The sequence below is a fragment of the Myotis yumanensis genome, unplaced genomic scaffold (genome assembly GCF_028538775.1).
Source record: "Myotis yumanensis isolate MYYU_CA2020_CCGP unplaced genomic scaffold, mMyoYum1.0.hap1 SCAF_1, whole genome shotgun sequence".
Lineage (NCBI taxonomy): Eukaryota > Metazoa > Chordata > Mammalia > Chiroptera > Vespertilionidae > Myotis > Myotis yumanensis.
In genome coordinates, this window is record NW_027223752.1 from 154,810,666 (window position 1) to 154,835,558 (window position 24,893).

A 24,893-nucleotide genomic window follows, 5' to 3' on the forward strand; every position below is an offset into this window, starting at 1 on the left:
AATTCCACATAAAGTAAGACTTCCACCAACTCTTCCATTCTCTCCACCCACTCAATCTATTCCTCCCCCAGGACCCGGACAGGCTCCTCTGGCAGAGCACAACCTACACACTGGTGAACGGGGTCACACTGTGACAACGGCGAAGACAGGCAATGCCCTGTCCCCCGCCCTCTCCCCATCCTGCTCCCAGCAGCCTGAGGCCCCTAAGCAGGGCTCTGTGTTAGCGACTAGAAAATCTGCATCTGCTGACCAGAACCCGCCCCTACACCCCAGAACATCTCGCTACTACCTCTTAGTGCCCCATGTACACCTCGGGTTGGATTCCTCTCAGCCTGCTATGCATCACTGGTCCTCCTCCTCACCCTCTGGGAGCACAGCCCCATCACTCACCTCAGAGACTTAGATCCCTTATCCCTTCCTCACCCTCACCCTCCACAGGCGATGAAGCACATGTGCCCTGGATCTCATCAGTAGCTCTCCTTCCCTCACTACCGATGCAACAGCACCCCTTCACCACCTCTTCACAAGGCGTGTGCACGACCTGGCCTCCCTCCCGAATCCAGCCTCCACACCCTGCGACAGCAGGCAGGGCAGGGGGAGACAGTCTGTGGCAAGATGAAAATGCCACCTTAGAGACACTGTCCTGAGGCAGCAGTGAAAGTAGCCCTGCCCCCAGGAGCGTACAATCTGGTCAGAGGAGGCGCAGCTGACATTCACCAACCAGAAAATAAACCCATGTGCAGAAGAATAATACACTTCCTTCAACAGCAACAGGCATCATAAGATCTTTGTTTTCAGAGGATCAGTCTGGTGACTGTGTGAAGGAAGAAAGGATGGAAGAAAAGAACAGGACTGGATTCATAGATTCAACCAATTCCTTCCTGCTCCATCACGTGGTATGAAGCTCCTGCCAAATCCAAAGGACACATTCCAGTTTTAAATGCTCCTGGCCTCTCCACTGCTTCTGACATAAAAAAAAAAAAAAAAAAGCCGAAACCGGTTTGGCTCAGTGGATAGAGCGTCGGCCTGCGGACTCAAGGGTCCCGGGTTCGATTCTGGTCAAGGGCATGTACCTGGGTTGCGGGCACATTCCCAGTGGGAGATGTGCAGGAGGCAGCTGATCGATGTTTCTCTCTCATCGATGTTTCTAACTCTCTATCTCTTTCCCTTCCTCTCTGTAAAAAATCAATAAAATATATTAAAAAAAAAAAAAAGAACAACAAAAAACCACTTTCCTAGTTGTTCTCCTTACCCATGCATTTTCACACAGTTCTCATCAGATAGGCATGGCATTTTAAATTCTGCTTGGCCACTTTGGTGTAATCACCTGTTTCTGACATCTTGTAGGACCTCTCAGAGCAGCAGGGCTCACTGCTGCATCTGATGAACTTCCTTCCCTACACACTCTTCAAGAAACTCGCCCTTCACCTGGACCCAATTACTCTGCGCACAGATGGCTTCTGTTAGTTGCATCTCTGCGTCCTGACCTTGCAATTCAGCAGTTGAGAGATATTACTGAAACCATTTCAAGATATATTGCTCATTACTGCCCCGCATCCCCTCGTTTCTTCCACCTTCACTATTACTGTCACATCACAAGCCAGACGCAGGTCTAGCCCCCCAAACCCATTCCTTTGACTCTATTTCATGTCTACATAGAGGAGCAGCAGGTAGTACAGATGTCCCCTCTTCCCCAGCTTAAACACCATCTAGCCCAGGAGCCAGCACATCCCAGAAACAAGCACAATCGACCGTTTCCTTCTAGCAGTGGAAAGAGAAGAAGGACGTGGAGAAGGTACTTCTGAGCAAGTGTTGATGTGTGGCAGGGAGAGCAAACAGTGGCCGCGAGCATTTCCTGACGGTGGCAAGAGGGTGAGCACTGACTCCCTGAAAAGTGAGGGCGCACGGGTCGCCTCGTCAAACACTGTGGCATCAGACCCTGGGGCACCGTGCAAAGAACCCGGGTCGGACTCCAGCTCTGCAATTTCCCAGCTTAGTGCCTGCCCATGGACAGCTTCAGTGCTCCAAGCGGGACTGTTCTGAGCAACAAATAAGGTGATGAGCAAGAAGGTGCTCCTCGTCACCCTTCCCCCCAGTTCCTCAGAACTGTGCTTCCCCAGCCAGAGCCCTGGTATGCATCCCAACCACTAAGCCCAGAATTACAACATCTTCCTGTTCCCCGCTTTCAACTTCTGTGCGAAATTGTCCTACAAACAGCCGTAATTAATAAGTTTCCTCTCCCAGTCCTACTCAAGCTTTAATATCTACCACATTATCTACCCCAAAGCTCTCAAAACAGGCACTTCTGCTTCCTCTGAATCAATAAAGTAGCTAAACAAGAGTATTGATGATAATCGTCAAGTTGTTAGAGAGGGGTGTGTGTGTGTGTGCGCGTGCGCACATGATATTTAATGTGTGTTTTTGTGGAAGTTTTTAAGAGAATTTGAAAGAAGGCTTTGATCTCACTGTCTCTCTCTGGACTGTCATAAATTACTAGTATTTCTTTTACTTAAACTGCTTCTTGTTGGGGGGGGGGGGATCAGTAAGACATAGGCCACTTGAGTAAATATAAACATATTAATTAGAATTCTTCACAAACAGGTACCCTTACATCCAAAAGTATGCAGCCATAAAATGTTTTTCATTCTTAAGACTAGAAATATTTTCAAATTAAAATAAAAATCAATGTGGGATATAAAGCTTTTTGCCAACTGGGCTCTGTGCTGCTTTCCATCAATTAATTCTCTGTCCTGTGCTTGCGTGTGCATTTTGTGTGCATGCCTGTGCGTGTGTGTATGTGTACATATGTGTGCATGTGTGCGCACGCCTCCAAGATGGGAAACTTTAGCAGGCAACCAGAAGATGGAGGGAGACAAACTTTGCAGGAGCTCTTGCACCATTAGCATCCTGCCTCAGCACTGTGATTCCAGCTGTGCCTACATCCCCTACAACTAGCTTCTGGCCACAGCCCCTCCTCATAGCTACAGCTCCTCTTACCAGGCTTCAGAAACAGTTTCCTTCCCGTGCCCTCTCAGGAGTGGTAACACTACCCTAACCTGTGTTCCCTGGGTGCGAAAACATTCCTGTGAGTTCCCTTAACTCTGACCATCCTTCTCTAAACACTCACTTTGTTAAATTATGTTCAGAGCTTCCTCTGAGTGTGCTCTGCCTTGACTGAGTCTCTCCTCACCCCACCTCAGGCCACACTCTCTCCAGCTCACTGCCATTCAAGGTCAAGAAAGCCTAGTGCCCTCACAGACAGACCACCTGCTCAGCCTCGGCTCTCACTCATCATTCCCAACATGGCCTAAGATATCCACCTAGTGTCTCCACCCGTTCATGTAAAATAGACTTTGTAGTTCAACAGCTCTAAGCTTTCTTAGATTTATTCAGCCCTGGGCTACCACATACTAGCCTGAAGGAAATTATGTCAACTTTTTCCTTTGCAACCTGGCAGGACACCAGTGTTCTGTGTGTAATAAATACTAGCTGGCTCTTACTTGGCTTTGGTGAAAGTCATTCTTTCTTTCCAAGATAGAGATCAAGCACCAGTGGTTCAAAGAACCTGCCATCTGGAATCATGTCACTTTGCAACCACTGTGTGGGTGTTAAAGACCTCGCAACCCTTCCAGCTACAGGATAGTCTGAACAGCAAAACCGGTCATGTCAATGTGCACAAGACAACAGCCCACAAGGGACAAGGGATGATCAAAGTTCTTCTAACACTGGGCAAGGAGAAAGAGAGAGGTAAGAAAAAACCCCTAGGTAAGAGAAAAAATAAATATTCCTTGTTTTCTCTCCCTTGAACTACATTTCATCCCCATCAGCAGATGACTTATTACTGGTTTCCTAACAGTGAACAAGAACTACAAAGGGATCGCCTCAGCCTGTTGCTTATTTGCCTTAGTCCTAAAATGGAAGAGTAAACAAACCAACACTCCACGATCTTTGCTGTCGAATATAAGGCTAATAACTGGCCCTTAGCTACTCTAAACAAAGTTGCAATCACTCATTATGCAATAAATTCTCTAACTAATTTAAAATGTTTGGCTCACTAAAGAGTGTAAAACAGATGTCATATTAAAGTCTCTAATTATGAATGATAATTCCTTGATAAGACTCCTCAACCATGCCAACAATTAATTTACTAACGAGAATTTTAAATATGAATTCAAGTTTTGGCAAAAAATTAAAGTAAATGAGGTTGTCTCAGCAAGTCCTCCATTAACATGTCCCCATTCACCAGAAAAAAAGAGAGAAAAATAGGCACATTTAAAAAAAAAAAAAACCTATCCGATGCTTCTGGTTGCAAATAAAATAAGACCCAATTAGAAGTGCCCGAAATAATTCAAACATGCATTAGGTCTTTGAGTAAGAAATCCAGAGATAGAGGAGTCCAGGGTTGGATCACAAACTCAAACACTAAGATTCCCACAGATCCTCGGCAGTGCACAATGACCGCCGGAGCTCCGGACAGTGCACCTTCACACGGCAGCAACCTAAGCACCTCCTGCTGGGAGGACGGGAGAAGATGACCTCAGTTGTAAGCCAGTTTCTTGTCAGGAATGAAAACCTCACCTCTCAGTGGGCAGAATGAACTCAAACACTGACTCTTAATCACATACTGACAAGAGAGTGAGGTGCCATCACTGACTTACATAAAGATATTCCCTGTGACGGGGCCCAAAAAATGTTAGCAACAAACAAGATAAATAAGCTGTTGTACAGGCAAGCAGCAAGTGTAGCTTTCAGAGACATTCCTGCACAAGTTGTTTAAGCCAAATAATTACTTCAAATTCAAAGGGGGAAAAAAAAATAAGTTTGGAAGGGCTTGGGGTGAGCAATCTTACACTCAATACCCTACAATATGATGAAGGAGGCAGGCTGGGTGGGAACTGTGGGGCTCTGAAGAGGGTGTATGTGGCCTCCGGTTCCTGATCTTATTTTCAAATATTAGCAAAGTACAGTAAAGCTTAAAAATAAACAGTTATTCTTTTTCTAATCTTTACACAAATATAGATAACACTAGTTTCACTCACATAACAGCAATTGTGACCTTAACCGCTTACTATGTGCCAGGCATTGTTCACAGGGCCTTAGACATCTTATCTCATTTCACTTTTTAAAATAAAATCCTATGCATTAGTATCATCATTGTCCTTACTTTTACCTGAGTGAGGGAACTGAGCCTCAGAAATGAATGCAATTTCCCACAACCACATAACTACTAGGTGGTGAAGCAGGGACATTGTACACAAGACTCTAAATGACTTGCTGGGATCTAGGAGTCACAGCGGCTGAACACAACTGATGAAATGGGTGTTCTTGACCTGATTCCTACAGTCACTTGGGAGAGAACAAATACAGCTTGGTGGCCAGCTATTTCCTTAAAAAGCAACCATGTTCACCTGACTTTTCTCAGCCATCTCTGCCTGATTTCTACACAGAAAATATATACATTATATTTTTTAAAACATACAAAACAGCACTAACGCTCAGGGCTTAAACATTTCTGTGGAGTGAGAATTAATTAGTAACATGATTATAAGATGCTTCAAAATTCTTCAGATCTTAAAAAAGCCTCCCAACTCCAATGAATGCTTTTGCCTCACATGGCACCGTGGACTTGTGAGTGTAGGGAGAGTAAGAGTATGGGCACACCAGTGTAAACACACCATTTACCTACCTCTATGTAAAAGACCTATGAACAGCGGGTATCTGATATAAAAAAAAGCCTCTCCTGGAGTTTTTATAATATATAATCTATAGGCACTCTGCTCTTACTGCTCCACTTCATCCTAATCCAGAAATTTAAAATCATTATTAACCTACTCTTCAACAACCTTTCTGCTATTTGTTTAATATCTCTCTCTTTTCCACTGTAAGCTCCTGTCATTTATTTATGGATCTCAGTACTTGGTGATAAACAACAAACATTTGTTGACCGAATAATGAACATGATAAAAGTTCTGTTTTCCTATTACTTTTTGCAGTGACACATTCCACTCATATAAGACATTCTGAGATATAAAGCACATTGATATGAATGAGCTTTTCAAAAAATTTCTCTTCCATAGTTCTGTTCAGCTTTAATAGGAGAGTTTCAAAATAAACAATTAAAAGATCAATTTGTTATTAGCATTCATCTTCCACGTAGCATACAAAATAATGTTAGATCCAATGATATTTTTCCTTACATATTCCAACTGCTACACTTACCTTTACTCATCATTCTGTGTTACATCTATATATATAAAAGCCTAAGTGATCGAATGACTGAATGACCGGTCGCAATGATGCGCACTGACCACCAAGGGGCAGATGCTTAACACAGGAGCTGCCCCCTTGCGGTAAGTGCACTCCCACAGCCAACCTCCCATGGCCCCTCCCCCCACCAACCAACCTCCCACAGCCCCGATCGCCGGCCAGGCCGAAGGACCCCACCTGTGCACGAATTCATGCACCAGGCCTCTAGTTATTAAATGTTGGGGGGGAAATCTTCTAAACTTTTCCCATCCAGCAAAAACCCCCAAATAGCCCCATATTAGGTATTAAGGTCCATGTCGTACCAGCATTCATATCTTTAAACTTCTGCTTTAGTTCAGTAGGAGTAAGACGATACTGATCAAGACCATCATTCCAATAAATTCGGTCCAAGACTTGAAGATCTCCTCCAATCAGCCAGTCTCCTTGTTCCATCACCATCTAATGGGAAGAAACAGAAAATAATTGTTTTAAATCAAAACCAAGAGAAAAATAAGGACATTTCTCTCATACAAGGTAACTATGGTTATACACTTTTACTTTCATCTCAAGGTCAATGGTAAATCCATTTAGCTTAACAACTGAATTGGGATTGAAAATGTTACAGAATTAGAGTATCCTATATAATAAAATCCTAATATGCAAATTGTACTACCGGGAGTTCGACTGCTCACTATGACGTGTGCTGACCACCAGGGGGCAGCATGGAACATGATGGGCTTTGGCAAAGCAGCGCTGGCAGTGGATGGCAGTGGAGGCGCTGCAGCCCCGATGGGCCCCAACAAGAGCAGGACCACGGTGGGATGGTGAAGCAGGTAAGCAGGTGGCACCAGGCCCAGGTCAGTGCAAACGGGAGCCAAGGCCACTGCCTGGCTCCTAGGTGCTGAGGAAGCCAGGCGGGGGGCCTGGCCCCAATCGATCTCCCCACAGGCGGGATGGTGGAGCAGGTGAGGGGGCAGCACCAGACCATGGAAGGGTGCCAGGCTGGGCTGCGAGGCTGTGAGGCTGGGGGTGTAAGCTGGGGCCCAATACCAGCAGGCCACCCCCAAGGGACCCAACCCGTGCATGAATTCATGCACTGGGCCTCTAGTATTCTACAATTTCTCAAAGGACTTATGAAACAACTATCCCATTTAAAAACAAAGGGCTAACAAAACCAACATGAATAATTATGACTTTTAAGTAATAAAAATATTCTTTTCATTGTTGTTGTATGTTGATTAAAAAAATTTGTAACCCTGGATTACCCCTATTTTGTGCTCTCCAATCCTAAACTTTTGAGCAATTAAAGTAATGATGACAGAGTTGGGCACCAAGTCATGCCTTCCACTCTCCATACCACCTCAAATTTCTTACCTTCTCTTGTCCTCTGTCCCTGCATCTGGAAGAAGAGATGCTATTTCCTAGGACGGGTCCCCTCTCCCAGAGCAGCTCAAGCTGGCCCTTCTCCCATGACTGTGGTTTATGTGCTAACGATGTACCTGAACGACTGTAGTCGCTTCCTACCTGGTCTTCCTCACCAGAAGGTCCATCCCCTTCCATCAGACCACTCATTCAATAAACATTTACTGAGTAACTGGTGTGTGCCAGGGCTTCTACCAGGCATTGGGAAATACAGCAGAAAAGAGAGAGAGAGATCTTCCTGCAATGGAGCTTATGTCACAGTAGGGAAGACAGAGGAGAGACCAGAGAAATATCAGCTGGTACTGAATGTTACAGAGAAAATAAGAAGGGCAATGGAACCCAGTGCCCTTAGTTACAGTGAGTAACTGCGAAAAAGGAGGCAGTGAAGGCTTCTCTGAGGAGAGTGACATTTAACTTGAGATGAAAAGGAAACAGTCATGAAGGGAAAGCATTTTAGGCAGAGGGATAGCAAGTACAAAGTCCTGGAGCAGCAATAGGCTTTGTCTCTGAGGAACAGAAAGAGAATTAATATGGCTGGAAGGTCAGAAAAGGTGAAACCAAGGACAGGAGCAGAGGTAAGAGAAATCAGGAGCGTCATGCGAGGCCACAGGCACTTGGGTTTTATTCTAACTATAAGGAGCAGTTTACTGATGACTTTTAAAGGATTTGCATTTTGAGAAGACGCACTCTGGCTGCTTGAGGAGGATAGAAGGTAGTGGGTATGAGAGGAAACAGGACTCCAGCCAGGTGACGATCACCAGTCTGGTCTAGAAACTAGATAACTTGGGCAGTACCGGTGGGAGTGGAGCAGGGACAGGACATCCTGCACCAAGACTGCCAGGCTGAGTTCCTCACAGTACTACCTGGTGATCCTTTCATGCCCAAACCTGCCTGCGACCTCTTCGTTTGTAGGAAGCATGCAGAGTAGTAGAAAGAACACAGAAGACCCAGGACTGCCCTAACCGGTTTGGTTCAGTGGATAGAGCGTCAGCCTGCGGACTCAAGGGTCCCAGGTTCGATTCCGGTCAAGGGCATGTACCTTGGTCGCAGGCACATCCCCAGTAGGGAGTGTACAGGAGGCAGCTGATCGATGTTTCTCTCTCATCGATGTTTCTAACTCTCTATCCCTCTCCCTCTCTGTAAAAAAATCAATAAAATATATTTAAAAAAAAAAAAGAAGAAGAAGACCCAGGACCAACCTAACCCTGACTTGGGACTGCTGCCTCTGCACCTCTGGGCAAGCAGGGCCCACCCCAAGGTTCTTCAGGATAAAGAACAACACTGTCTACCTCCGAGGGTCACGGAAAGGACCAATAAACAGGAATGTGGTTTGAGAAGCATAACCACATGTAAATTGTTACTTTGACTGATCAAAGTCTTAACAGTTTAGGGTAGAATGGTAAGCCCTCTATCTTCCCAAGGTCCTCTTTCCCACTGGACACCAGCTAGTTCTCAAACACTGAATCTCTGCTCCACAAGCCTGGAGGGCCACGGCTCTCACAGTCCCCTCCTATCCAAACCCTACTAGGGTCTGAAGGCTGCAGACCAGGTGCCAACTAATACCAAGAAGTCATACAGATCACTCTTAAAAAATGGTATAAAATATAAACAGTACTCAGATTTGTTGAGTGATTAAAAAATAAATGTCGCTCTACCTAGTTTGGCTCAGTGGATACAGCATCGGACTGAAGGGTCCCAGGTTGCATTCCGGTCATGGACACATACCTCAGTTGCAGGCTCGATCCCGGCCCTTATCAGGGCCCTTGCAGGAGGCAACCAATCAAAGTGTTTCTGTCTCTCCCCTCCCTACCACTTTTTCTAAAAATCAAAATATCCTCAGGTGAGGATTAACAAACAAACAAACAAATAAATAAATAAATAAATATCTCTTCATCAAATTCATATGAAAAGTACCCTCTAGTGCCCTAGCTGGTTTGGCTCAGTGGATAGAGCGAGAGCATGCAGACTGAAGGGTCCCTGGTTCGATTCTGGTCAAGGGCACATGCCTGGGTTGTGGGCTCCATCACCAGTAGGGGGCGTGCAGGAGGCAACTGATTAATGGTTCTCTCTCTTCATTGATGTTTCTATCTCTCTCTCCCTCTCCCTTCCTCTCTGAAATCAATAAAAATATATTTTTAAAAAATAAAAAATGAGATATTAAAAAAAAGTACCCTCTAGTGATACAGGCTACATAGTATGTGAAGCTCTCATACCAATAACCACTATCTGCTATGATCATGGAAGATGGCTTTGACGCCCAAAGTGATCTAAAGTAAAATCAGACCCTCATCCCACCTATTACCTGCATAATGTCCACTGGTCGAGACATTTATCCCCTATAAGTCTCACTCTGTCCATATGTCCAAAGGACATGCCACCGTCCTACAGGTTTGCTATGTGACTCAAAGAATTTACAAGAGCATGTTTTGTAAGCCATGTTACTTGTTACTATTAACTGTAAAATTTAATTTTGAAGGAATAACTGACACCATCACTAGTTCAACCTCCTTATTTTCTAAGAAAATATATCCCATTTTTAAAAAGTTACCACTTTTTGTCCTTCATGAGACAATAAAATGAGATTTAGCACATTTCCAATATCTAAACAGATGTTACAGAAATTTTCTAGATAAAGTTATTATAATTTCACTTAGTTTTTTTTAATGCTCAAAGTGTACTTTAAAACACCTAACTAGTAACAGAGGTTTTACTTCAATGATAATATTTCACATATAAAGTACACAAGGCACTTTGAAGAGACTAATTATATTTCACTGCTTCCATTCCGGAAACACAATGTTCAATTAAAAACCCAGACAAGACAAAACCATCCTGACCTCGCGTCCTACCTGTAAGTACATGATTAACGTCTGTTCCACCACCAAAAGTTAGGAGACCTGAGCGTACAGCCTGTTCTTGCGTGTCCAGCACCAGCATCTAGCTCGGTGCCTCGTGTATAGTAGATGCTTAAATAGTTACTGAACAAGTATTTATCTGGACCAAGTGACAAGACCATATGCTCATCACACTAATCTAAGATCCAGTCTTGTTTCTGCAAAACATTAACAATTTCCGCGGAATCACCAATATACAGGTAATGCCCACATTTTCAGCACAAACATTATTTGTAATAAAACAAGATAAAATGCAGCAAAGTTTGTACAGGACCTTGATGTAGGGGTGGTTCTTGCATGTCGTTCCCCACTGTCGGGCACAACGCTCCTCCTTCCTGTGCTCAAAAAACTCTGGATTGCGAAGAATAGCCACACGGCGGCCCTCATACATCAGAGCAAATGCCGTACAGCCATCCAGCCTCTCTTTATCTTCATGAGTCGCTGACAGAACTATAGGCACTGACAAGTTAATGACACCCCCTGCAGGGCACAAAGGAACACACAGCTTGGATTACTCAACAGGCCTCACGTGTCCGCATCTCACTTCGGTGGACACTAATAATGTTGAACTGATGCCTGGCACAGAAAATCAGGAGACAGAATAAGCAACAGAGGCTAAAAAATGAGCAAAAATTAAGAAAATCAACAGTGTGTGTAGCAATACTCACAATTCATGAAATTGTCTTTTGGGGGAAAACTATGGAATAGAATCACAGAAGTAAAAGAAACTGTTTAACAAGTAAAACTCAGTTGGTTATGTTTAACATCACCAACAATATACTGAACACCTCCAATATATGAATAAAATAAAACACCATGGTTCAGGGCCTTTTTAAAAAGAAAGTTAATCCGTGCTGATAACTACCTTTTGAGTGGCAAGTTGGTTAAGAATACTTGAGTATACATGGGTATCCTTGAGAGAGGAAGACAAAAACACCCACAAAGGTTTTTGTTACTTGGTTTTTAGTCAGAATTGAACCCATGTCGGCTATCACTGGCCAAGACACAAAGGCAGTGGGTAATCAGTGCTCCTTTTAACTCAAAATGTGTCCCACTGAGACCAAAGGCACATTCTCCGTTCCCAACCTTTCAAGCTCTAAACGGTTTTTTTCCTACTCATCATGCACAGATTAGAAAAATAAAATGCACTCTCAGATTCCTATGTGGATCTTATTTACACACCAAATAGAAACCATACTTTTCTGGGAAATCATGGCATGACTCCTTTGATAACTGCTTGGCTGTTTTAAAATTACCACCACCAGGTACAGTGCAAAATGCTGCACCAAACCCAAGACTAAATCAATACTCAAGACACAGTCCATAAAGACTTTACTATTAGTTCCAAGGAAGAAAATCGAAGAGCAATATTTAATCCTTACGTGCCTGTGATAAAATTTCTCTGGAAGAATGATCAGAAATTATATTTTCTAATATCTATTTCACTCCCCAGTTAAAAGAAGTCATAATACAGAAGGGCATGGTAGCAATTGAGGAGGGTTCTGTGACATGGAACAACAGTATTTTCTTTGAGGTAGCAAATTAATCTTACCAACAGTATACAGAGTTTAAGGCAGCTGAATTATAATTACAATATACTGAACATCAATTTCTTTGGCAATTTTTTTGAGTGTTTTAAAAGAATAGGAAGATCCATCCTTTCAACCACCTGTTTCAGGACTCCTAAACTTGGACTCCCTGGCTCCCTACTAGAAGGCCTGGCTTAAGTAAGCACGGGCTTCCGTGTAGCACAACACTTTTCAGGGACATGAAAATGACCAGGTGGCTATGGCACAGGGAAACTATTTGCTTTTGAAATTCTTTTCATCCCTAATCCTCAGGTTTTCCTTCTCCCCATGCAATAAATCACAATCGGGGAAACAAAAATGAAAAACAGATCTCACTATCCACTTAAATGTCTAGTGCTGATATAACTTAGCCTTAAAACACTACCTTCATTAAAACACTACTCCCTATAACTGTGCAATATCTCCTCCACACTCAATGTACTATAGAAGGCAAATGTCTTACCATCCAGAAGACAATCAAAATGAAGACACTGCAGGTACTCCCTCTCTCGCATAAAGCCATTCAGTGGGGTGGCCCAACCTTCTGCCAAAACCTGCACCCACTGCATGTCCACCTAGTAAATGAGAAAGGAAAATTTTCTATGTCATGTACTTGTGAACAAAAGCAGTAATGGCCTTTAGGAATTTAATTTTGAAAGTGATGGAAACAAACATCTCGAGAATGATTACGGATTATACAAGTCTAATAATTAAGGGCACTAGAAAAATACGCATTTTTCCGAGTAAGTTTAAATAACATCAGACTTGCAAGCATTTCCAATAAGGAAAGCATCTCCTAAAGTGGCTCTCAAATATTAATATGTATACTGGGAGGCTTGTTAATATGAAGAAAGCTCCACCCCCAGCTCCCCCTGGATTCAGTCAGTTTGCTGTAGGGCCCTAGAATTTGTATTTTTAACAGTTCCCAGAAAATGTTGACAATGATGTCTGAAAACTAACAGAGCACCCTTCATTTTACAAAGACTTCTAGAATATCCCATTAGAAGGTTAAAGAAATGATCATCTTGCCCTAACTGGTTTGGCTCAGTGGCTAGAGCGTCGGCCTGCAGACTGAAAGGTCCCAGGTTCGATTCTGGTCAAGGGCATGTACCTTGGTTGCGGGCACATCCCCAGTGGGGGGTATGCAGGAGGCAGCTGATCAATGTTTCTCTCTCATTGATGTTTCTGACTCTCTATCCCTCTCCCTTCCTCTCTGTAAAAAAATAAAATAAATTTTTTTAAAAAAGAAATGATCATCTTTGTATCATTAAAGTAAGTTGGGTATGGTCATTTTTAACTGGTGCTGTATACATGTAACAGTGGTTCTCAAATGAGAAAAGATGAAGCAGCTGGCCAAGTAAAATGTTGCTTACTATTTATTTCCAAAGTAGGTTGGCCAATGTGTCCCACTGAAAAATCAAATTCCTCTTCTTCAATTCAAAGGAAAAATTATATTCATGCACCAAATTAATTTCAAGTTTTCATCTTATTAGTTTTCCCTGCACCTTTGACCAAGGACACTCTTTGTCTATAGTAGAATCCAGTTCTAGAAGGTATCTATTAGGCACTGAATGTGCCCCCCTGAAAATCATGTCAAAGCCCTAACCCCCGCCCCCATGTGAGTAGACATGGAGATAGGGCCTATGAGGTAGTGACAATGGCCAAATAAGGTTATAAGGGTGGGTCTTAATCCAATAGGTTAGCAGCCCTAATAAAAAGAGGAAACCAGAGTTCCCTCTCTCTACCCTGTGAAGATATGGTGAGAAGGCTATTGTCCTTGAGCCATGAAGAGAGCCTCACCAGAAATCAAATCAGCCAGTGCCTAGATCTTGGACTTTCCTGCTGTTTAAGCCATTCAGTCTATTGTATTTGTTAGGACAGACCAAGCTAATACACTATCTGAATGAGCATGGAGTTTTTAATTAATTATTTTTCATACTGATGTGCAGAGCATAAACCACTGTATTGAAGAAAAGTTTACATTTAGAAAAGGCTACTGTCCTTCTGGGTTCTCAAGTTTGACTGACCTGGATTCATATTCAGTCACTGTCATTCTTCTTCTGTCTGCATGTGTGTGTGTGTGTGTGTGTGCGTGACTGTGTTCATTCTACACAAAGTTATCAGTTCCTTTACAGTGGATTTTGTCAGCTTCCCGAGTGGCTCTGCTCTCCGACTCTGAATGTTTGTACTCCCAGCATGCCTTGGCTTCTGGTCAGGGACCCAATCATGCAAAGCACATTGGATTATCTACTCCTATCAGAGATTTGAAAAACTATGTACTTGGAAAGTCTTTCTCCAAGCTCAGAAGTTTGGTTTTTCCTTTCTCCTTACTTTCAGATTTGCCACTTCGCTGGGTGTGTCGAATTTTTACCATACTAAAAGAAAGACTGGGAAATTCTACTTCTAGTCCAGGTTCTTATTCCTTAATATCTGTTTTTACAGTATACCTAATGATAAGACTTAAATTCTCTAAAATTTGAAACCAACATGTGTGTGTGTGTGTGTGTGTGTGTGTGTATAAAAGCCTAAGCAACCATTATGACCAAACGATCAGAATGACTGGTCGACCAGTCACTATGATGAGCACTGACCATCAGGGGGCAGGTGCTCAATGCAGGAGCTGCTCCCTGGTGGTCAGTGTGCTCTCACAGCTAACCTCCTGAAGCCCCTTCCCCAGCCAACCAACCTCCTGCGGCCCCTCCCCGCAGCCTGCCAACATCCCACAGTCCTCCCTCCAGCCAGCTGGCCCCCCAATAGGCCTCAATCGCCGGCCAGGCCGAGGGACCCTACCCGTGCACAAATTTGTGCACCGGGCCTCTAGTACATTATAATTTCCATTGTCACCATATCTAGTTTAACTAAGCAGTTTTTTTATTGGGAAAATACCCAATGATATCATTAGAGTTAAGATATACAACAGAAATATTCTTAATAATATAAGAAAGGGAGACTCAGGGTTTTGGCAGGGGATTGGGAAACATATTTAAAGAAAAAATGTTCATTTTTTAAATTAATTATTAACTTTCAATTAGTTATTGCAGATTAATATTTCTTAACCTTTTAGATCCCAGTTCTGATAAGCCTAAAAATCTTATATAATCTTTGTTCTTTGATATTTAAAAATAAATAAATTTTATGACTAAAAAAAAAAATCAAAGCCATGATAATTTAGGGATATGGCTTTACAAATTAAAATTCAGCACATTTCCCATCCTGGAAATTGTGATACACACCACAACTAACCATGCCCTCAAACACAACTATAAAACCACAAATTTTACAGACTACCAACTGTACCTAAGGCCATAGTGCTTGATATGAAAAGTAACAAAGTACTTACTTTATTAATTTTCAGTGCTGGTAGTGTTTCTGCATCTGTTTTTGCCAAATGAAGTTTATTTTCTGGCACATACAGTTCTTTTACTTCATAAGAGGCATCTACAGGTACAATATCCTATACAAAAACAAAAGTACAATAAACTGCTGAATTTTAGCGTTCTTCAAGGTTACCTTAATGAAGAAAAATTAAAATTTCAAAATAAGACTTTTGAAAAGAAGTATAAAAGAGATTTTTGAATGCTGTCCCTCTCCAATCAATTTTCCAAATGTCAGTTGGTCTACCCTCAAGCTGATAAAATCCCCCATACAAGAAGTCACTATGCATAATGTTCCATTATATAGTGAGGAAGAAATTCCTAAAATGTACCATATACCTTCAAAATCAGGCAACTGCAGAGAATATATGACCTCAAAGAGGTAATGATAAAAAGAATTTGGAAACAAACCAAAAAAAAATCCACTTAAACATAACCATTATTATCCTTAACATGTCATGAGAACATGACACTTAAGCCACCTTTTCAGTAATATGACACAATGTCCCACCACTTCAGGGGTGAGAAACAGCACTTTTGATCCCATATGAAATGTAGTCTGAAAATTTTATGCAAACTCCAGGTACTCATTTATATAACACTAGAGGCCCAGTGCACAAAATTCATGTACTGGTAGGGTCCCTAGCAGTTGCCAGCTGCCGGCCAGGTACTCCCTCCCTTCCCCCGGCCGCTGAAGGGGCCTCCCTCCCTTCCCCTGGCCAGCCCCACCCCCTGGTTGAACTCTTGAACAACTCCCAGTCGAGGGGACAATTTGCATACTATGCTTTTATTATATAAGATGGGATTGGGACAGCCTTTAGCCTCATTTATCCTGCAAGAACACTTGTGTAATTATCACAACATAGACACTCATATGCTGCTAACAGGTGATCATTACAAGGCTTGGTCACATTTGTCATACTCCTGGGAATAATTACTAAATGTATGTAATTACTTTAAATTTTTTAAGCCAAATCTATCAAGTAACATTGATAAGCATATAAAACTGTCATTGATTAAAAGCTTTTCATAGATTTATCTCATCCAAGCGATACTTTGTTATTCAAAATAAAGTAGGTAATTCTCAAGAGAATGATAAGACAAGCCATTGGCAAGGAGAAAACTTTGCAAAATGATATATAAGGAACTCTTAAAGCTCAACAATAAGAAAACCCATTCAAAAACTGGGCCAAATATCAGAACAGACACCTCACCAAACAAGATATACACATAACAAATAAGCATTTGAAACAATACTCTACATCCTATGTCATCATGGAAATTAAATTTAAAGCAAAAATGAGATCCCACTATAGACCTATTAGAATGGCCAAAATCCAAAACACTGACAATACTAAAAACTAGTGAGAATGCAGACCAACAGAAACTGTCATTGCTGATAGGAATGTCAAATGATAGACCAGGTGGAAGACAATTTGTTGGTTCCTTACAAAAGTAAATATACGCTTATCATACAACCCAGCAATTGTGCTCCTTGGTATTTACCAAAATAAGTTGAAAACTTATGTCCACACAAAAACCTGCACACAGGTGTTGATAGCAGCCTGATTCATAATTGTCAACACTTGAAACAACTGAGAAGTCCTTCAGCAGATGAGTGAATAAACTGTGGTACATCCAGACAATGGAATATTACTCAGCATTAAGAAGCAATGAGCTAGGTAGCCGTGAAAAAAAAGGCTGGACACTTAAATGCATATTACTAAGTAAAATGAGACCATCTAAAAAGGGTACATACTGTATAGTTCTAACTATGTGACATTCTGGAAAAGGCAAAACTCTGAAGGTAGTAAAAAAGATCAGTGGTTGCCGGGGCTGGGGGCAGGGGAAGGGTGGAGGGCAAGACAAATAGGCAGAGCACTGAGGATTTTCCAGGGCAGTGAAACAATTCTGTATGATACTACAATGGCGGATACATGTCATCATTCATTTGTCAAAGTCCACAGGATGTACAACCCTAATGGAAACTGTAAGCTATGGGTGACAATGATGTGTCAATGAGGTTCATCAACTGTAACAAATGGACCACTCTGGTGAGGGATGTTGTCAGCAGGAGGCGTGCATGGTGGGAGCGGAGCAGGGGGCATATGGGAACTTATTCTCTGTACTTTCCATTCAATTTTTCTGTGAACCTAAAACTGCACTATAAAGTCCATTTTTTAAAAAAAAAAAACATTAATAAAAAGTTATTCAAAATAAATATTAATGGAAAACCAGGTTTTTTAAGGACACTCCCTACTATTTTTCCTAAGGAATACGTTTGAGAAGAAACTTCAACTTATCTTTGGACTTACATTAATATCTTGTGTAGAGAAAAAAAGCAGGGTCAGCTATGCATATCAAACCTCATGAAAGGTATGGGTGCCACTACTCAAGCAATCCCTGTGGGTTCCGAGCACCTAGAAACAATTATTCTACAAGTAGTTCAGCTCTGGCTAAACCATGTGCCAAAATCAGGCTACTCATATGGGTAAATTCTGGTGTTTCTCATCATAAACTCAAGATTAAATAAGAAGAATAAACATGAAGGGAAAATAAAGAAAGAATAAAAAGAGAAGAAATAAGGAAACACTGTTTGCTGCCATACCAAGTTCAGCCAGTAGATTGCTCCTGGAGCGCAGACATGAAGGGCACTTTCTGGAGGCCCCTTATTGGCTTGCATGTCTGCCTCACTGCTCACAGGAGGAAAGTGGGAACATGGGTATGTGTGTGTGTGAGAGAGAGAGAGAGAGAGAGAGACCCTACACAGCACAGGACACTTCATTAACCTTCTAGACAAGGGGTGGGGAACCTTTTTTACTGCCAAGGGACATTTAGATACTTATATCATTCGTGGGCCATACAAAATTATCAACTTAAAAATTAGCCTGCTATATTTGGTCAAATATTTATTTAACTCACCCCTAATGCCTTGGCAGGGCCAGACCAAATGATTTCCTGGTACTTATATGGCCCAAGGATGGGACATTCCCTACACCTGTTCTAGACCCTCTTTTGCAATTAAGCATCCACCAGGTACCCACAGCTGAAGGTGTTCATTATCTCTACTGATGGTAAAGACTATGTCAGGGCATTAAAGAACACTGGAGAAGGAAGAAAGCTTCCATCTGCTGCCTCTGTCTTCTCTTTGTAGATATAAATACCAAACAACTTTGGATGAATGAGACGTGTCATTTCCAGTGAACCCAGGTAAAGAGGACATGTCTTAAGTTTTGCTGAGGGGGTCACTTCATTGTACACCCGAAGAGAAAATTACATACAGAAAAGACTCTTCCTTCTATCTAACAAGAGAAATAGATTATCTTAATCTAGTCCATTCTGTGCTTCTAACTCCAGGAATCATTTTAATACATTTATTACACGTAATACATTAATGCATGCACTTTAATGCACTTAATACATTTTTTAAAGTAAAAAATAGCAGTAAAAAAAATTTGGAAATGAGAAAAACACATTACCCTGTACATGGTTATCATTATCATTTCTGTGTATTCCCTTCCAACTGTTTTTGCCCATAGGCACATTACAGGGCAATTAATAGTTTCAGCAGTCTGTACAAAGCCTATTACTTCATCAACTACAAAATAAAAATTCAGAATCAACTTTTCCTGGAAAAAATAATGTAATGTGCATTAAGTGAACTGCACACACACCCTATATGTTCAATTAGCTTTTTGGATCTGTAAAGCTCTCATAGATGTCATGAGACATACACATTTTCCCAGCTGCAAAACAAAGAACTAAAACCCTCCAGACTGGAAATAAATGCTAAAATTTACTTAAGTTACATATAAAAGTCTGACATTCATTAGGACTTTTATGAGGAGGAGTATGGCAAAACAGAATTAAACTTAAATATTTACATTAATCACAAAACATTAGAGACACACCATCTTCAAAACTAAAAAGAGATTCAAGAAAGCCATAGGGGTCTGCAGGCCAGTTATTTCTGATGTTTGTATCTAAGATCCAAGTTCAGATTCTAACAGTGCAACCTTGAACAGGTTACCTAATATCTCGAACCTGCCTCCTTCTCAGTGGCTTAAAAATATTTTTTTATAATATATTTTTATTGATTTTAGAGAGGAAGGTTGAGGGATAGAGAGATAGAAACATCAATGATGAGAAAGAATCACTGATCTGCTGCCTCCTACACGCCCCCTACTGGGGATCGAGCCTGCAACCCAGGCATGTGCCCTTGGCTGAAATCGAACCTAGGACCCTTCAGTCCGCAGGCTGTGCTCATCCACTGAGCCAAACCAGCTAAGGCGGCTTAAAAATATTTATTGATTTATTTCTTTCAGGGCCATTGTGACAATTAAATGACTAAAGTATCTGAACTGCAGGGTTAATATTTACTGAATGCATTCTATAATAGCAGTGTTGTCCTAGGAACTTCATATGAATTAATGCATTTAATATCCATACACTTCTATCTATGACGGTAGAAGAAACTATTGCTATAGTTTTTACAGATGAGGACACTGAGGCTCAGGAGAAAGATTAGTAACTTGTCTCAAATTCCTGCTATATTGTCTTTCACTGCAGTTAGCACACAAAAAATACTCAATAAATAGTTATTGTAGTTTGCTTGCTACATGTCAGACACAGTCCTAAGCACTGGACACATATTAGCTCATAGAATCATCAGTACAATTCTGAGGCAGGCAGGTGCTATTGTTTCTCATTTCACAGAACAAAGAATTATAACTACAGAAAGAAGGTTATTATCCGAGGTGTACAGCGAATTGGTAAGTGTTGGAACTGAGGTCCCAGTACTATTCTCCTCAAAAAAAAAAACAAACCATTACTGTTTCTCCCATAAAAACGAAATTATAAAACATTTTCTCTCACAAGGTGTTCTTGATTTATTTTCATGAGTTCATTAAGCATTTATAATTCCCAAGGTTTCCGGTCAGCATGCGATATTTCTGTGTCAGTAAAGTTCTTGACAAACAGTAAAGGTATCTCAACATGTCAGTTAGGCCTAAACATTTCTATGCGAATGATTTTCAACCAGCTTTTTCAAATCCCATCACTGTAAATAAAATGAAAACCTCCCTTCCAACCACTCTAGTCCCCTTAGAAATTCGAAACCATAATCCAGCCTGGGAACAAATGACACAGGGACTCCAGGGAAGAGAAGCATTCCATTCTCAACTTCAATGATATGACAACTCTGCATAAAGCTTTCGTTGCCATCTCTGAACCCTGCATTACTGTAAGGATGTTGTGCTGGGATTGACTACTCTCCCTCTCCTCCACACGTACCACTGATAACGGTCAACCATCTTGGAGGGTCAGAGAACAGCATGCTGCAGACCAATCTTTGATCTTCCTTAGATGCCACAGGGCATATTTAGCTGGATTCCTAAACCAGCATCACTAGACTCAGGTCACAAATACTGATGAAGAGCAGCAGTACATGGTGCTCTATGTGATGCCCCTCGTGCCTGGGTCTGTACTTCCTGCCTCCACCCTGGAATCGCCCTCTCCAGAACACACAACTTGGGAAGGCCCACCAGGTATGTGAACCAATTCCCTCTGAAGAGATGTTCAAAGTAGGAACTGAGAACTAACAAATATTTATACACAATCCTGTCTTGTTTCCTTCCAACCATACCCAGAGTATAAAAGGTATAAATAATTTGTGATCAAATCTAAGTGTCTCCAAGAGAATTACTTTGAACATGAAAAGGTAGCATTTATACTATTAATCCAACCAAATTAATTTGTTAATGTTTTGTGCATGAATAAAGCCATAGTTTTAGCATGAAAACACGGTTAGTAATGTTCTGCTTTATATGTATAAACATAGATGCTATAATCACTTTGTTTTCAAGAAATAGAAAATGTTTTCCTATTTTTGAGTCAAAATAATCTTTTCATTACAAGCATTTCACAAAATTCTTCTTTTCAAAATTCACACCCAGCAATATTTTTAAATGAATTTTAGCCTCACAACTTAGACACAAAATTCTTCTGATGCCTAACCAATGCCAAAGTGCAAGTTCAAAAGGTTGCTACTGTTCCCCTCCTCGGAAAAGATTCATAAAGTGAATATCTTTTGCAATTAACACCAACATAACAGCACGAATGGAGACAAACATGGAACATTTGCTTACAGGAAGCAAGTTCTATATAGAGTAGGTGTACAGAGAACTATCAGGAATGCAAAAAGAATTTTCAAATGCAGACAGCCAGCTCCTCACACATTCTAGTGACAATAAACCTTTTTAGACTCCAAAACTAGGGCTAAACTTCTAATAGGAGCAAAACCACCTCCAAGTAGATAAGGGGTCTGGACAACAGAAGGATGTCCCTGCCACACAAGCTTCCCATTTTATTTGGGATTCATCAGGATTTCCAGAGACATAGTCAGCCATTAGAAAACAATGTGTCCTTCAAATGGTACATCTAAGACCCTTGATTTCAGGGAATTTACTGTTTAACACAAAAACATCATAAGCCAGGCCAGGAGGAGCAAGTGTCTGCACACCTAAATCCCTCATCTAATCTTCAGAGCTCTGCAGCATTTCAGGGTAAAGGAAGATGAGGGGTGTTCCTAGGAGTCCCCCTAATTAGGGGGTCAGGACACCATTCATATGCTACCAATGAGGTAGGTTTAGAGGCTATGAATGTTTAAATACTTATTTTAAAATGTAACGTGAATACTCAAGAGATTTTTTGCTTGACTGATTACATGTACTCTAAGATCTAACATGCACTATATCCATATTTTTGTTCAAAGAGACAACTGTTTCTTTTTACCTGGAAACTGGAAGACAGAAAAAAACATTCACTACCTGAAAATGCATAGTAGCTCTTACCTTCTCCTTTAAATAAATTTTCTGTACTTTTTTCTTGAGCCAAGTCTGCTCAACAGATTCGAACATTAGAGCACATTCGTATTTTTATGTAAATATTAAATGTCTATTATCTAAACTACATGCCTCCAAAGCATGAACACCAAACAACATTCTGGCAACACTTTAAAACTGAGCTGCGAAGTCTGGTTTTTATGTACAGTATAAAATCTACTTAAGAGCACTAAGCCACCATTCCATAAAAAGACATACTTTTAAATAATTTATAGCAGTAGAAAATCTAGAGTTCCTGGTAGATTTAAAAAACATTATTTAAAATATCTCTTTAGATTAAAACCAGCAGCAAGAAGCCTACTTCCTTATGTCGGAACACACCAAGTTAAAATGCAATACCAGCAGGCCATCTAGTGACCATTCAAGGGTTAGGGGAAATATTTTTATCCAAAACCCTCAATATTTTTCAGTGTCTTCTACATTTTTGATTAAATATATGCCACCTGAAGCACAATAAGAAATAAACATGCTCTGACAAAATACTGAGAAATTCAGTCTTTATATAAATGACCGCATTAACCTATCCCATTATATTACACAGGCCAGAATGAAAGGCAAGTAAGAGAACGCAGATGATAGAGGGTATTATGCTAACTAAAGTCCTCTAACATACCCATCGTGCGGCACGCTAACAACATATTTTTCTTGATCAGTGAAACCAATGCCACTTATAGCAAAGATTAACAAAACAATTCTTGATAGAATTCATTTCAGAAGAGTCTCTCCAAAGTAATACCAAACACCAGACAGAAAATCGTCCATTTGTTACCATGGAGACAGCACTTCTCAAATACCTGCATTCTCTAGAAGTTCAAAAACACACTACTCTCGTTGCTCTTATAAAAAGTTGTGGTACAATGGGAATGTGTACTTGGTCTCTGTCCCCACTCTCTGACATAGAGCTCTTAAAACCCCTGGAATCTCCTGAGTGAAGATTCAACAATGAGGTAACTCTAGGCCAGCAATTTTATTTTATATATATATATAAAAATATATATATTATTGATTTTTTACAGAGAGGAAGGGAGAGGGATAGAGAGTTAGAAACATCGATGAGAGAGAAACATCGATCAGCTGCGTCTTGCACAACTCCTACTGGGGATGTGCCCGCAACCAAGGTACATGCCCTTGACCGGAATCGAACCTGGGACCCTTTAGTCTGCAGGCTGACACTCTATTCACTTAGCAAAACCAGTTAGGGCTTCTTTCTTTTTTTAACTGAATTTATTGGGGTGACATTGGTTAGTAACATTAACTAGGTTTCTGGTATACAATTCTATGATACATCATTGGTATATTGTATTGTGTGTTTACCACCCCAAGTCAAGTCTCCTTCCATCACCATTTAGGCCAGCAATTTTCAACCAGTGTGCTACACAAATTTTTAAAACATGCAATACCTGACTATTTAGTCAGGGGCACTGACCTCTTTTCCCTCAGAATGTCAAAGTATAAAAATGACAATAGCCAAAACAACAATAGCCATCCAGTGTGAATGAATCAAAATTATACCTATTTTTTGTCAGATCAGCAAAAAATGTATTTTTTGGTGTGCCACAGAATTTCAGTAATCCTATATAATAAAACTCTAATATGCAAATCAACTGAACGGCAGAACGACCAGACGCTATGATGCACACTGACCACAGGGGGGCAGACAGTCAATGCAGGAGCTGCGCCCTGGTGGTCAATGCACTCCCACAGGGGGAGCGCTGCTCAGCCAGAAGCTGGTTCATGGATGGAGAGTGCAGTGGTGGTGGCGGGAGCCTCTCCCACCTCCGCGGCAGCACTAAAGATGTCTAACTGACAGCTTAAGCCCGCTCCCTGCCGTTAGTCGGACATCCCCCGAGGGCTCCTGTTCCTGGAATGTGAGAAGGTGCAGGCCAGGTGGAAAGACACCCCCCCCGCACCCAGTGCCCAAATTTTGTGCACCAGGCCTCTAGTTAGTTTATGTGAGCAGTGAGATGAAAAAGGTTGAAAATCGCTGCTCCAGGCTGTGGGGCTCAGTCCAGATAGAACAAGTCATTAGAGGGTTGGAATTTTCAGCTCTACCCCTAGACGGTTGTGGGTGGGGGACTAGAGATTGAGTTTAAACACCAGTGGCCAAAGATTTAATCAATTGTCCCTGCATGATAAAACCCCCATAAAAACCCCTAAAGGAGGGGTGCAGAGAGCTGGGTTGGTGAGCACACTGAGGGTAGCATGGAAGCTCCACGTCTCTCCCCATCCCATACCTTGCCCCATGCATGTCTTCTATTTGGCAGTTCCTGAGTTGTATCCTTTATAACAGCCTGGTAATAGTAATGAAAGTGCTTTCCCAAGTTCTATGAGTGGAACTATTGGAGCCGGGGTTGGAATCATGGGAACCCTTGAATGTGCAGTCAGCTGGGCACCCTATTTGCAGCTGGCATCTGAAGCAGAGGCATTCTTGAGAGAAAGCCCTCAACCTGTGGGGTCTGAGCTAACTCTGGATAGTTAGTGTCAGGA

The 24,893-nt window shown here is 41.4% G+C and overlaps 1 protein-coding gene across 2 annotated transcripts in view; it reads right to left on the bottom strand.

Annotated features, from left to right (window-relative positions):
- PAPSS1 (3'-phosphoadenosine 5'-phosphosulfate synthase 1) overlaps window positions 1-24,893 on the bottom strand; it is a 108,713-nt gene that overhangs the window by 53,196 nt on the left and 30,624 nt on the right. For both annotated transcript variants that reach the window (XM_070433415.1, XM_070433424.1), the window contains exons 6-9: window positions 15,471-15,584; window positions 12,594-12,705; window positions 10,837-11,042; window positions 6,570-6,705 (exon numbers count right to left, since the gene is read on the bottom strand). In XM_070433415.1, the coding sequence (XP_070289516.1) occupies window positions 6,570-6,705; window positions 10,837-11,042; window positions 12,594-12,705; window positions 15,471-15,584 (568 nt within the window). The remainder of the gene's footprint in view (window positions 1-6,569; window positions 6,706-10,836; window positions 11,043-12,593; window positions 12,706-15,470; window positions 15,585-24,893) is intronic.